Here is a 14986-nt window from a genome sequence, read left to right as displayed (position 1 = left end):
TGAATCGACGAATCAATTAGTTTGTTATACTTCTAAAATTTGGAATTCTACGCAAAAAGAATGATAGTACTGTCAAGAAAGAAATTCTTTCTATAATTCTTTGCATTAACTAAATTTCTAGATGATCCTATTAACAAAGAATCTTGCTTAGAGTAGATTGTAAATCTGCTAAAGATATCTTGCAAAAAGATGTTAAAAATCTTGTCTCTAAACAAATTTTACTAGATGGAAAGCTTGATTATCCAACTTTGATTTTCAAATTAAATTTCTAAAGGGAGAAGACAATTCTCTCCCGGATTTTCTAACTAGAAAATTCTTGTAGGAAAAAACATGATGTCTACAGGACAACCAACATCAAACAATCCCTTTAAGGAAAAAGAGGTGAACAAAATGCCATCAAATAAACCTTTTGCAAACAGGTCATCACTGAATGACCAGAATAGATATTCAACCTTGGCACAACTACCACCCATAAGCCCAACCTTATATCCACCTTTGCCGCCACCAACAGGCTCTTCATCAAAACTTTTAATTATGAAAAAATCATTTATAAAAGATGAAGAACCTAGTTCCTATTCCCCTTCAGGAAAATAGAGATTTTTCCAAACTCTACCCAAGGATAGTTATGCCATGAAAACTCTGGAGAGCTTCTCTGACGTTGTGTCACTAGCAGTAGTTCAAAATCAAAAACTTAAAGAAAAATTTGACCTTGTGTCTTTGCAGGTCTATTTAATCTTACTCTAGACAAAGAGTATGAAGGATATGAGGTCAAGCACTTGTTTAAGCCCTTGTACACGAAATGGAATTACGTGGAAATGGAGAATCCACCGAATACAAGAAAGTTTTACGAATTCATTCTTATTGACACAGGTTCTATTGAAATAGAACATGAACTTACAAATAAATTAGATCTGGATAGCATAGCCTATTCAAATTTTACAATAAAAAAGATTTTAACCCTTTTTGAATGGCTAGTAGAGCATTTATATACACCTATTAATTTTTCCAGAGAACATAGACCCAATCTTTCAATTGGCATGATTACAAAAATGCATGGTTTAAATTTTTGTATTTACGACCATCCTCTCACACTTGATTTGTAAAATATAGTCCTGAACTGACCAAATATGTTATCCTTCGATGGTTCTATTAATGGTGGAACTATTTTGGAGGTAATTGCTAAGTATTACCAAAATTATTTTAGAAAAGTTCAATCAATTTTAAATTGAGTAGGATATTTCTACTTACTAGAGCACATTAAAATTTATAAATATTTCATCTAAAAAAGGATTTCATATATTATTAGTTGGACTTTTGTTATTGCCGAATTTGATAAGATAAAATATTTATCCTTATTAAAGGATGGTCCCCAGTTCCAAAAGAGTCTCAACAACAATCCTCACAGAAGGGTTCCCCATCAAAGAAATTACCAGCAAAGAGTGATCTAAAGAAAAGGTTCGAGAAAGCCTTGTCTGAACTAGATGATAATCCAGATAAAGAAGCTATTATGAATCTTCTTCACAAAGCCTCTTCGTAGAGTGATGACAATTGAGATATGCTAAATTTAAAGGCTTTAACACAGTCTTATCTAAATTTCTTTGATTAATAATCCTAATTGAGGTTATTAAAAATTGGAATTACTAGTCTTTCAGATAGAGACTTAAAAAGTCAGAATTATCTATAAAAAAAAGAGTCTCAAAGAAACGTAATTTATTTTAATTAAAAATCAAATGAGACCCCTCAGTAGAAAGCAAACCCACTAAAAAAAAGGTTTGGCATATTCAAAAATATTTGTGAAAAGAACAATTATTGCCGACAACTTTAAAGTAAGAACAGTTGGCATACAACTTTCAATAAAGGTAAAGACTTCAGCAAAAACAACCCACGGTTTCAAAATAGTGGACCCCAATAAGGATAAGGCGCAATCTCAGCAACCAATCAAGGGAAGCAAAGAAGATGCTCTTATCTTATCTTTTCTCCTATAACAGACTTCTGATCTCATTCTGGAAGATCATCAGAAAATTTAGTCATATATTTTCTTTGAGTATTTCACTCTTGTAGAATGTGTTCAAGCTTCCACAGTTTGTCAATATAATCCAACACTCTTATGAATAATTTACTTGACTTTTTACTTACTTTTACATACAATACTTATGATTCTTTAATTTTCCTAGTATATATTTTACTGTTCATATTCTTGATTTTGACATTAAGAGTCAAGGTATCCATAACGTTGGGATCATGGATATCAACTGAGAAAATTTGCTCAATTTTCTTAAATTTAATATCTTCTTTAAGAAAATAAATCTGCAGAGAAATAAGATTCATTTTGAAAGCAATTGGTTATGTAAAAGTGTACTTTCTTCATGAGAAAAGGTTTTAATGAAAGAAAATAAAATTTCTTTTCTCAAAATCTTTGTGCGTATAGCATCAAAATCTAAAATATAAGGTTTTATTTGATTAATAAAAGGTTTGCCCAAAATAATCTCTTCATTAATGTTTTTTGTAATAACAAAATCATTTGAGAGACAAATACCACTGTTACAAATATAAGCGTTTGATAGTTTAAAATCAATCATGATGCGTTCGGCGGTAGTGCTGTATAATTTTGTAGTACCTTTTGAGAGGTACTTGGTCGGAATCAAACCTTCAATAATACAATTTCTATTTGCACCGCTGTCTAATAAAGAAGTTTTGTTAAGATTTTTTTTATTAATAACTAATTTAATTAAAATAAGTGAATTTTGAGGTCTTATCTTTGTAATCATTGCTACGCCTACCTCAGATTTGTACCTAGGAGATTCTGAATTTTCATCTTGTTTTCCAAAATCATTTGCTACAATTACTGATAAGATCTACATAAGATAGTTGAGAATAGGATAGAAAATTTTCCCTTCACATCTGTTTCTTATTTGGGTTCTAAATTTTTCAGCAAAATGAGGAGGTAAACCACTACAAAAGTGTTCTTTCCAATAATCATTATTGCAGTCAGCTCTTATCATAGCTTCTGTTATAAACACGTCCTTATACCATCTGAAATCTGTTAATTTCTTGCAGTATAAATTGTTCAAGATTTCAAGATTTCTATCTTAGGAAAGGCGGGGTTCACCTATAAAATGCTTTTCTATGCTATATATTAGCGTAGCGGTGTCATCTTCAACCACTACTTTTGATGAGATTGTTAGTCTGTTTTCTGTTTTGACAACAGTTTTAGCAGTAACAATATTCTGAATATCAGCTTTGTTTTGCTCCGTGGGATAATTATCACATCAATTTTTTAATGTTCCAGTAAAACCTATTATAAGCATAGCAGTAGCTTGCTTATCACTGACATTTTTAAGCTTGTAAACCGTGATATTCATAGCCATTTTCTGGAGTTTTCCATAGATCTTGCTTTATGACATTCCATCGACATTCCACTATGATAATCCTGTTCCATCTGCAGATGAAACTGGGTGAAGAATATCTTCCTCAAATTGAACATCTGGGAAGGAAGGTCTGGAGTAATAATTCATTTTATTAGGATGGCGATCATTTATTATGCTAAGCTTATTACCGTTAGTAATATTAAGCTTAGATAATTGGTCAATAATCCTTTCTAAAAGGTCTGCGGAATGACTGAATTTGTCGGAGAGTTTTGAAAAATCATCTTTTGAAAATTTTGGGATCTTTAAAATGGGATTAGTCTTAATTTGGGAGCTAATCTTAGAAGAACTTGGTTTATCCCCAATCTAACTGATTTCTTTATAATTACTACCTTTTGATTCTTTGATTTATTGGGAAACAACATGAAGAATTTGATTGGTGTAATTATTTTGTTCGAGGATTTTGTTGACATCCCCCGCAGTAATTAAAGCTGAATTATTTTCTATAGTTTTTTTGAAGGGAGAAGCCTTGAGAATTTCCTTTCTTTAAGGAATGCCTAGTCCTTCTAAAGGAGGAGTAACACTTTCAATCACCTGTTCTTTGGTGTACCATTTGTTGATAAGGACTTAAAGAGATGATTTGGTATCATTAATTTATCCCAGAGCATTCAAACCATTTAAAAAATTCAACTCTATTTTGAATCTTTCAATATCTTTAAATCATTTGTCTCTAAAAAAGAGTCTTTGAGTCAGCGAATAGGTAGCTTTATACCATTCTATCTTTTGCTGATGTTGTGGTAGTTTTCACCAAGTTTGCAACTTCCTTTTATCAGGAACAAACTTCTCATCTGAAGTAAGAACTCCGATAGAATTTCTTTCTCCTGTGATCAGGTTTCATGTCACTAGGTGTCGGTCTTCCAGATGCCGAATAATTCCCGAATTTAGGTAGGCAAGCCAGAAAGGCGGTCATTAGCGATGAGACTAACATAGATGATTTACCTTCTTCTTGTTTCTAGGACACTGGTTAGACCTATGACCCTTTTTGCCACATGTCCAATAGGTTTCATCAGAAGAAGGTTCCTTAGAAGTTTTTCTTTTAAACTTCCTTTTGAGTTTCTCCTTGGATTCTCTCCTTTTCCTAGAAGATTTTCCCTTATGGATATTTCTTTTCCCAAAATAAAGTGGTTTAGATAAAAAAAGGTTGATAAATAGGTTTAGTGTTTGTTTAAATAGATTTTTACTCACAATTATGTTTTAATCCTATATAGTACTCCCTCTCTTGTTTAGTCTCATCATGTTTGACCTCTTGTTTCTTGTTTTTAACATATGTTTCTCCCTTTTTTTTTTTACTTTTTTTTTAAAAATTTATCGCGTTGTTCATCTTCTCTCTCTTAACATGTTTTCTTAATAACTTGTTTTTAACCTCACCCCGAATACGGTAACAAATACATCCTTTCAATGATGGCGGACTCAAAGCCTTAACATCCTAGAAATTTACAAGTTAATCCATTATTGTTATTAAGAGATTAAGAATTTAACCATATACTACGGATAATTTATAGTACAAATTATAAGACCATATTATAACATATTATTATACAAACATAATGTATACAATGTGGAAAATAACATATTTTTTGGGGAGAGAATATAGGAAATATAACAACATAAGAGACTTACATGATTACAACTGAAAGAAGTTTCTCTTTCGGGAACCCGACTGACTCTTTGACACACTTGATATGTAATAAGCACACTTAGTATTTTACAAGACTGGTTTATAGAACAAGGTTTTGACTTAGCATAGGGTATGAATGAAACATGGATGTAAGGAAAGGGAATATGTTGTGCTTTGCTTAGTTCTCTTCTAGTGTGTTTTTTATGAATGAAGAAAGACTCCTTATATAAACACTTTATCTTCTTTAGTGCGTCTTCACATGGATAAAGTAAAATAAAAGCAGTGGTCCTAAATAAACGCGGCCGACACCTAAAGATAAGATTCGATTATAATGCAGGTCGGGTGCTTATTGGGCCCCATCATCACATGCATTATTCATTTCTTTATCTTTTACAGATGCGTACTTATAAGTTTTTTCCTGTTGGATAGTGATAAAGTAAGCACTCACAAGATATTTGTGGGCATACCCACATGACACACTTTAATATTTACATAGTCTAAAAGCATCTTTAGGTTCGTCCATCCACCTATGCGATTTTCTATCTTCTTTTTATCTCTTTACTCTGAATCTGGTCCATCTAAATGTCTTCTTTTGCTTTTGTTCATACAGTGTCTTCAATTATTTCTGATTTTTCACATCCTGCTACAGTCTTTTGTCTGATGCCTAGTTTGTATTTCTATTGTAAGGAATGTTTATGCATCGAGATTGTGTAGTGCAATTAAGTTGAAACTTATCCTTGAATTGTCTTCGTATGGATCCTGAACGTCTTGATAATTTGAATTTTCACCATATTGTTCTTCTCCAGAGCTTTGAGATCTGGTTCTGTTAGATCTTTCTGGACTTGGACTATTTCTTTCTAGACTTAGATTAAATTTGTGTAGACTGAGACTGTTCTTGCTAATTATATGTTTATCATGTTCTTTGTCCTTAAAGAAATTTTCTAAAGTTTGTTTAATTATTCCTTCTATTTTTTTCGTTTTTATTCTTTTTGGAGAGTATATATCTCTTTTTAATACTTCTCGTTGTGTTAATGTTCTTGGTAGTCTTCGTCTCGATGAACTTTCATCTTCATTTTTTGGCAAAGTAACAGTCATAAATGAATTTAATTTGTCTTTACCGATTATCATTTGAGTCAGACTAGTTGTATCTATATCCGATACAGTGGATTTTGTTGCATTCACCGGAGAATGCACATCCATCTCATCCATTTTTTCTAGAGATAGAAAACTCATTTTTTCTGCTTTTTGGTTTTTTTGAGTCTGTTAGTGTGTGACTTTGACCTTTAATGTCTGTAATTTTTTCTCGAGTTTCTTCACCTTCTCCATTAATCTGGTATTTTCTTGGAGTATGGCTTTGTTTTTGCAATTTAATCTTTTGAAGGTTTCAGTCATAAATGAGCAATGGTCACATAAAATAATTTTTTCGATGTCTTTTTGAATATTATATTGAATGGTCTTTTATGGATTCTGTTCCCTCATTTATGACTGAAACCTTCAAAAGATTAAATTGCAAAAATAAATTCATACTCCAAGAAAATACTAAATTAATGGAGCAGGTGAAGAAATTCGAGAAATATTACAGACATTAAAGGGCAAAGTCACACACTAGCATACTCAAGATACCCAGAAAGCAGATTAACCGAGTTTTTCATCTCTAGAAAAAATGAATGAGACGAGTTTTCATTCTCAATGAATGCAACAAAATTCACTGTATCAGATATAGATATAATTAGTCTGGTTCAAACGGTAACCGATATAGACAAATCAAATCTGTTTATGATTGTCACTTTGCCAAAAAATGAAGATGAAGGTTCATCGAGACGAAGACTACCAAGAACATTAACACAACGAGAAGTATTAAAAAAGAGATATATACTCTCCGAAAATAAAAAAATAAAAAAATAGAAACAATAATTAAATAAACTTTAGAAAAGTTCTTTAAGGACAAAGAACATGATAAACATATAATTAGCAAGAACAGTCCCAGTGCAGAAAGATTTAATTCAAGTTTAGAAAAAAATAATCGAAGTCTAGAAAGATCTAACAGAATCAGATCCCAAAGCTCAGGAGAAGAACAAGATGGTGAAAATTCAAATTATCAAGACGCTCAGGATCCATGCGAAAACTATCCAGGAATGAGTTTCAACTCAATTGCACCACACAATCCTGATACATAAATAGTGCTTACAAGAGAAAGACAGACTAGGCAGCAGACAAAAGGCTGTAGTAGCATGTGAAAAATTAAAAATAATTGAAGACACTGTATGAAGAAAAGCAAAGGAGACACTTAGATGGATGAGATTCAGATTAAAGAAATAAGAAGAAGATAGAAAATGGCATAGGTGGACGGACAAACCTAGAGATGCTTTTAGACTATGTAAATACTAAAGTGTGCCATGTGGGTATGCCCATAAATATCTTGTGAGTGCTTACTTTATCATTATCTGATAGGAAAAAACTGATAAGTACAAGTCTGAAAAAGATAAAGAAACGAATAATGCATATAACGATGGAGCCCAATAATCACCCAACCTGCATTATAATCGAATTTTATCTTTAGGTGCCAGCCACGTTTGTTTAGGGACACTACTTTTATTTTAATTTAGCCATGTGGAGATGCACTAAAAAAAGATAAAGTGTCTATATAAGGATCCTCTCTTCATTCGTAAAAAACACACTAGCAGAGAACTAAGCAAAAACACAACATATTTCCCTTCCTTATATCCATGTTTCATCCATACCATATCCTAAGCCAAAACCTTGTTCTATGAAATAATCTTGTAAAATACTAAGTGTGCTTATTACATATCTAGTGTGGTAAAGAGTCAGTCGTGTTCCCAAAAGAAAAACATCTCTTAGTTGTAATCATGTAAGTCTCTTATGTTGTTATATTTCCTATATTTTCTCCCCAAAAAATATGTTATTTTCAACATTGTGTACATTATGTTTGTAGAATAATATATTATAAGATGTTTTTATAAGTTGTACTATAAATTACCCTTAGTATATGGTTAAATTCTTAATAATAACGATAACGATGGATTAACCTGTAAATTCTTAGGATGTTGAGACTTTGAGTCAGCCATCATTGAAACAAAGGACATATTTGTTGCCATATCCGGGGTGGAGTTAAAGAAAAAATTATTAAGAATACAGGTTAAGAGAAAGAGATGAACATGGTGGTAAAAAAAGTAAAAAAAGGGATAAACATAAGTTAAAAACAATAAACAAGAGACCAAACATGATAAGACTAAACGAGAGAGGGAGTACTGAGTAGGATTAAAATACAATTATGAGTAAAAATCTATGTAATCAAACACTAAACCTATTTATCAACCTTTTTCTTTTTTTATTTTATCTAAACCACTTTATTTTGGTTATATATATATCTGTGTGTGTGTGATAAGCTACGGTATAATGTATTCCATTGAATGTTATTAAGACCAATTTTTATTTTTGATTATTTTATCTTGAACAAAAATCAAATATTTCATTTGTTTCAACTTATGTATCCTAATGTTTTTAGTTCTTTTAAAAATTATCTCTTTTTCTTTTTTCTTTTTTTTTTAATTTTAATTTTCCATATGATATGTTTACAACACAAATTTAAAAGACATTTAGTATATTTGACATATGTTTGAATTAAAATCATAAGATTCAGTTTTTTTATTTTCTTAAATTTTGTGTAAAATTAAAATAAGATAAATAAATTAAAATGAAGAGAGTAACAAAAATATTACTATAAAATACAAACATGAACATACAAATCTAATGCATCATTAATCTATCCATTTCGTACCCACACAATGCACATATATTATAAAAGACCACAAGGACAAATATATTGATTCAAAATTCAGATAATTTATTTTATATTTTAAATCCAAATTTTATGTTAAATCAAAAAAGTTTCTCTTTATATTCAAGTTAAAGCATATTGATACGGTTGGAATAGTATATAAAAATATAACTCTTTTACATAAATACTACGTATTAAAACTCTTATACGATGAAACATATAGTTCAATTTCAATATAAATTATCATTTTTTTAATACTTTTGTTGATAAATTAGTTTGTGTATTTTATTTACTTCTATTCTTTACTTATAATTATTTTTTAAAAATGTTGACAAATAAATAATAAATATTAGTTAAATTTAATTTGAAATTTGATCGCGTTTTATAAAATTCAAGAATGTGGTAAATGCGTTAATTATATTGTTTTTAAAAAATGTGATATGACATCCCATTCGAAGGGAGGAGTATATTTTGAGGAAAATAGGAATAGTTAGGTGATATTATGGTTTAAAAGAAACAAAAGTGATATCATGAAGAAAATTCTTAAACATGGTGACAATCTAAGGAATTTATTTACTCCAAAAATTTGTGGTTTTCTTTTGAATATAAATTTAACAAGAGTCTGGAGCTAAAAGGACAATAAAATATTTCAAAAATTTTAAAACGACAGTTTAATTTTGAATGATACCAAAAAGGTAAAGGCACAGGGTGATTTGCATCTTATCATTGGCGTTAAAATAAGTCGCAAGCCATTGTGCACCTTATAAGTCGCACGCCGTCACGCGACTTACTTTAAGTCACATCAGCCACTATTTTTTCTTTTTTCCTTTTCCCTTTAAATAATTCTTTTTTATAATAATAACTAAAAAAAAAGATTAAATGTAATGATTTATTTTCTTTTCCCCCCTTCGTTGTCTTATTTTCCCACATTCTACTAAAATAATTTAAATTATTATTTTTATAGTAATTAAAATTATGGTTAAATATTTTTATAGTATGCAAAAATTATATCTTTATCTTTTCTTATTATGATTAAAATATGTATTATTATATCTTAAATTATTAATTATTGTGAATTAAAATAATTATAATAATTAACAATTTAAAATAATTACAACTATAAGTCACAATAATTAACAATTTAAAATATAATAACACATATTTTAATCATAACAAGAAAAAATAAAGATATAATTTTTGCATACTATAATTTTTTTTTAACCATTTAATTAACATAAAAAATAATAATTTTATGAAAATAATATAAATTATTTTAGTAGAATGCGCGAAAATAAGACAATGAAGGGAAAAAAATATGTACATTTAAATTATTTTTTAGTTATTATTATAAAAAATAATTATTTAAAAATAAGAAAAAGAAAAAATAGCGGCTGATGTGACTTAAAGTAAGGTGCATGACGGCGTGCGACTTATAAGGCGCACAATTTACTTAATGTTGTTGACAACATAAATATTAAGGCGCAAATCACCCTGCGTCTTTATCGTTTTGGTATCATCCAAAATTAACATGTCATTTTAGAATTTTTAGAAAATTTTATTGTCCTTTTGATTCGTTGACTCAATTTAACAATATGCTTATATATCTATGCAATAACTCATAATTTGGAATCTCCATGGCTATAAAATTTATTTCACAGACATGCACGTGAAATTACTGTTATATTTTAATTAAATATTTATCCGTTTTTATAGGATATTATTTGGTAATATTTTTTATTCATTTTTATTTGAGTATGTGATTTTTTCTGGATTAACCCATAATGATTTAATAAAATGATTTAAATGAGTACCTTTAATTTTTAAATTTTTTTAGCTTAAATTAAATTTTTATTATTATAAAATTTAATAAAAAAATATTTAAATTGGTTGTATGACTTACTAAGTGAATAATTAATAGTTGAGTGATTTTTAGGTTATAAAATAAAATTTAATGACTTTTTAAGAAAACTATCTTAGTTGAATGACTTTTTAAATTAATAATATCAAGTCAACATACAATAATAATCAAATAAAAAAAATGAATTTCAAGCTAAAGATTTTATATATTTAATGATATTTTCAAACACATAACCTAGACCAAAACGATAATCCATATCTACCCATGATGAAGGATACATTTTTCTAAGATAAAACTTATTACTCCAAATTAAATTTGACCAATTCCGTAAATTAAAGAATATTTTTGTAAAGAAGACTTCATTTTTTAAAATTATTTATGAGACGAGGACTTTTAGTATATATTATTTTAAAATGTAATATTGAATAATAAATTCTCAACAATTAGTGATTTTGCTTGTTGGGTCTAGTAAAAATTTGGCTAGAACTTCACTTTTAGGCAAATAAATTTTATTTGGCAAAATATAATGAAATTTCAGCCAATTTCTAATATACTGTTTAAACAGATCAACATTGCGTCTAAATAAGATATAGTAATAAGAATTGTACAGTTGAAACTTAATCATTCTATTAAAACTTTCAATTTCACTAAAAACAATTGATCTCTAACCAAGATTTTTGTTTATACAATTGGTCAGAAGAAGAAAAAAATATAATAGTTGAAATAAATAGTTATCGCATCTAAAATAGAAATAAAAAAAGGTAAACACCAACTTCATTATTTTTGGTTTTCTTATTTGACTAAATATAATGGAGCTCTAATTTTTTAAATTGATTTCTTCTTGAAAAGAAACATATACAGTTGAAATAAATAGTCATTACGTACCTCTAAAGAAGAAATACACATTCGGTACTTCATTATTTTGGATAAAAACTAAGGAAAAACTATCTAATTATATAAATATTTCTGCCATAAATATTAATTCTCTCTATAATTTTAAATAACTATATATTGTCTCACTAATTAATACTTTCATATCAGATTTCAATTCAAATATACCACCCCCCTCTCTCTCCTTCTTTCTATTGCTCTCTCCCCTCTTTCTTCTCTCTCCCCCCCCCCCCCCTCTCTCTATATATATATCTATGTCCCTCTCTTTCTGCTCTCCCCTCCTCACATACACACTCTCTCTGTATGCACAGATACATTGATGAATGTAACAGTGCATTTATAGATACTAGTTACATATATTTTTGATACCAGATATATTTTAAAAAAATAAATACATAAAGAGAGGCGAGTGAGAGAAAAAAGATATAGGCGAACGAGATAGACAAGCGAGAGAGTCAACATATATTTTTGATACCAGATGCATTCTGAAATACTTATACATAGGGAGAAGCGAACGAAAGAGGTAGAGAGGCATGCAACAGAGGAGAGAGGAAAGAGGTGAGTAAGAGAGTCGGTGTATCTCAGATACATGAGAATCACGCTTGAATATACTGTGTTTGGAACAAATTACACATAATTTGGCCAACATGTATCTGAGTGCGCCAGATATATGCAATGGAAATAGTTGAAACAAATTGTTGTTGCATTATGGTGTTTTTCTTTAAAGAAATTTAAATATAAAGTTGGGGTAAACTTTGCATTATATATTAAGCTGAAGCAAGAAGAAATGAACAATTGAAATAATTAAATCATTGTGTCTGACTATATGACAATTAACAGTTAAAAATAGCTTATTTGGACGCAATAGTCACGCTCTTAGCCACATCAAAGTCTAGAGGGTAAAGACAATCAAATAGCAAATTTTAGGGAATAATTAAGAGTATTGATAATTTAGATATGCAACTAATTAATGATTTATGTCAAGTTTAGAGGGGTGCCTAATATTTATTCTCCTTAATGTTGGAATTCATCTATCTCTAATTTCATGAAGGGATACCTTGGAAGAATACTCAGCACAAGTGAAGGAACTTTCGGAGAAAATATTCAGTATAATGGCGAAAGCATTGGAAATGAAAGGAGAAGATTTGAATGCAGTTTTTGATGGAGGAGAGCAAGCAATGAGTATGTATCAGTATTACTATCCTAAGTGTCCTCAAGAAGGCGTTGTTATGGGGCTAAACCCCCACACTGATCTTACTGGCTTGACCATACTTTCTCAACTCAATGAAGTGGAAGGTCTACATATCAAGAAAGATGGTTCTTGGATTCCTATTACACCTTTGCCTAATGCCTTTGTTATTAACGTTGGAGACACGTTAGAGGTAATCCACAACTCACTTCTTCAAATTTTTGGCTTCACTTAGATAAATTTAACTTATAATTATTTACACTCGAGAGGATACAAACAAACTTTACACTTTCAGTATAAATTAACATGTTGTCTCAATTGTTGCGGGCTATTATCTTTCGATAACTAGTTATTAACTTGTTGTGGAAAGTTTTACCCATCTGTTTTTACTGAAACTACCGGAAAGTATGTCTAGTGGTCTTTTATTACTAATAAAAAGTAGAAAATCTATTAATTAACAAGTATGAAGGACATAAGTACAATCAAGGTGGACTAGGTTTTATCTTACTAATTTAATGACGTAATAAACATCTACTAATTAACAAGTATGAAGAAAATAAGAGCTAGAGAAAACTAGGTGTTTTATGGTATTCACAAAGTTTATAATACACTCTATGGTAATATTACAAATGAGGATACTTAAGTAGTGCAAAAATATAAAAGCCAAGAAGAAAATTGATTTATCAACCTCAAACTACTCCCTTTTACAAATGTATGAATAAGCAAAAATAGATTTGCCCGTCTAAAGTAACCTAAGAATTTTCCTATTGTCTTCGTCTTTATATTTGTTCAACAACACTTGATAGTTCATCACTTTTTCTTTTTCTTGAATTTATTAAATCATGTTGTCTTCTACTTTGCAAGTCGCATTTTGATAGTTACCTCGGAGAAAATTCCCCAATTATCTTACCATTTCAACTGATCTTTCTTTCATGATTCTTTTTGTTATTGCGTGTACATATCTACATCCCTGGCTTCATATGCAAAATAATGATCCAACATAGCCTCTTCCTCACACTCCAGTCCCAAATAACACTCAAATGTACACGATCAACAAGTAATAAAGAGATAAGTAGAGTATTGTCCCCAATAAATACTTACTCTTTAACTTTATAAGAAGATTAAACAATAACGCGATCAAGTTTATCAAAAGTTTTCATTCAATTATTTAAGAACAAAAACTTAAACTGATTGAATATTCTCTGGATAATTCGGAAGAGAATATATTCTAGAGTTATCGATAGATTTATTCAATTTAGTTATATATCCATTTTAGTTACTAACCTGATAATCTAGTTTACTGGCTATGGGGTTGACATTACTCCTTAGTTCATCCATGATAAACCGTCACCTATTCAGACTACAGAAATACATGTCTCCATGGTTATCTCAAGTAGTAAGAATGCAGTTGTATCTCTTGTATTTGACTAAGCAAGGTGAACTAGATGTAAGTTTATAACTAGCTTATCACATAACTAGGTATATATCAATCAGACTGCTAATCCATTCCAAATGAACCATTGGGTTAGAATTAAGCCCTACCTTATCCTGGCTCCTAGATTTTCCAAGATAAATGTACAATATCCAAATGTAGAACTCGCCCAATCTGCATTTATCAAACTTTCAATGCCTCAATGTTAACTTGTTTTTGGAAAACAATCCCTTTCCTGGTGAACTTTTCAGATAACATAAAATCTAGTAAATCGATTCTTGGTGCTCTTCCTTAGGACAATGCATAAATTGACTCACTAAGCTTATAAAAAAAGTATATCAAGTCGAGTGTGTGACAATTAAATCAACTTTCCTACTAGTCTTTGATATTGACTTTTGTCAACTAAATTTTCGTCTTTGTTTCAGAATTTTATATTCGGATCAATATATATTTCAGTTGGACGACAATCATTCATCCCTGTCTCTTTACTTTCTTTTTAACACCATAATACCTTGTTTTGATCGTGCTACTTTCATGTCAAGAAAATATTTCAACTAGTTCAAATCATTGATCTCAAACTCTGAGGCTAACTGTTCTTTTAAATATACCTTCCTTAGGTCCTACTCTGATAAATCAAGGGAGGTAATAGAAATATAACTTCATGCTTACTTTATCATATACAAACCCTTTCTTATCTTAAACAAACATAAAAACTTGTTCTTATAGTTTTCGAACATCATCCCAAGAGTTTTCTTTTACCAGATAGCATAGAAA

At 29.7% G+C, this 14986-nt stretch overlaps 1 protein-coding gene across 1 annotated transcript in view; it reads left to right on the top strand.

The window, feature by feature from the left end:
• The window catches only part of LOC129888314 (oxoglutarate-dependent flavonoid 7-O-demethylase 1-like), a 48891-nt gene that overhangs the window by 12620 nt on the left and 21285 nt on the right, over positions 1-14986 (top strand). The window contains exon 3 of the mRNA XM_055963316.1: positions 12643-12973. Within this exon, the coding sequence (XP_055819291.1) occupies positions 12643-12973 (331 nt within the window). The remainder of the gene's footprint in view (positions 1-12642; positions 12974-14986) is intronic.

This window comes from Solanum dulcamara, chromosome 5 (assembly GCF_947179165.1).
Source record: "Solanum dulcamara chromosome 5, daSolDulc1.2, whole genome shotgun sequence".
Lineage (NCBI taxonomy): Eukaryota > Viridiplantae > Streptophyta > Magnoliopsida > Solanales > Solanaceae > Solanum > Solanum dulcamara.
The sequence above is the reverse complement of the archived record's forward strand: the minus strand, read 5'-3'. Positions and strand labels throughout refer to the sequence as shown.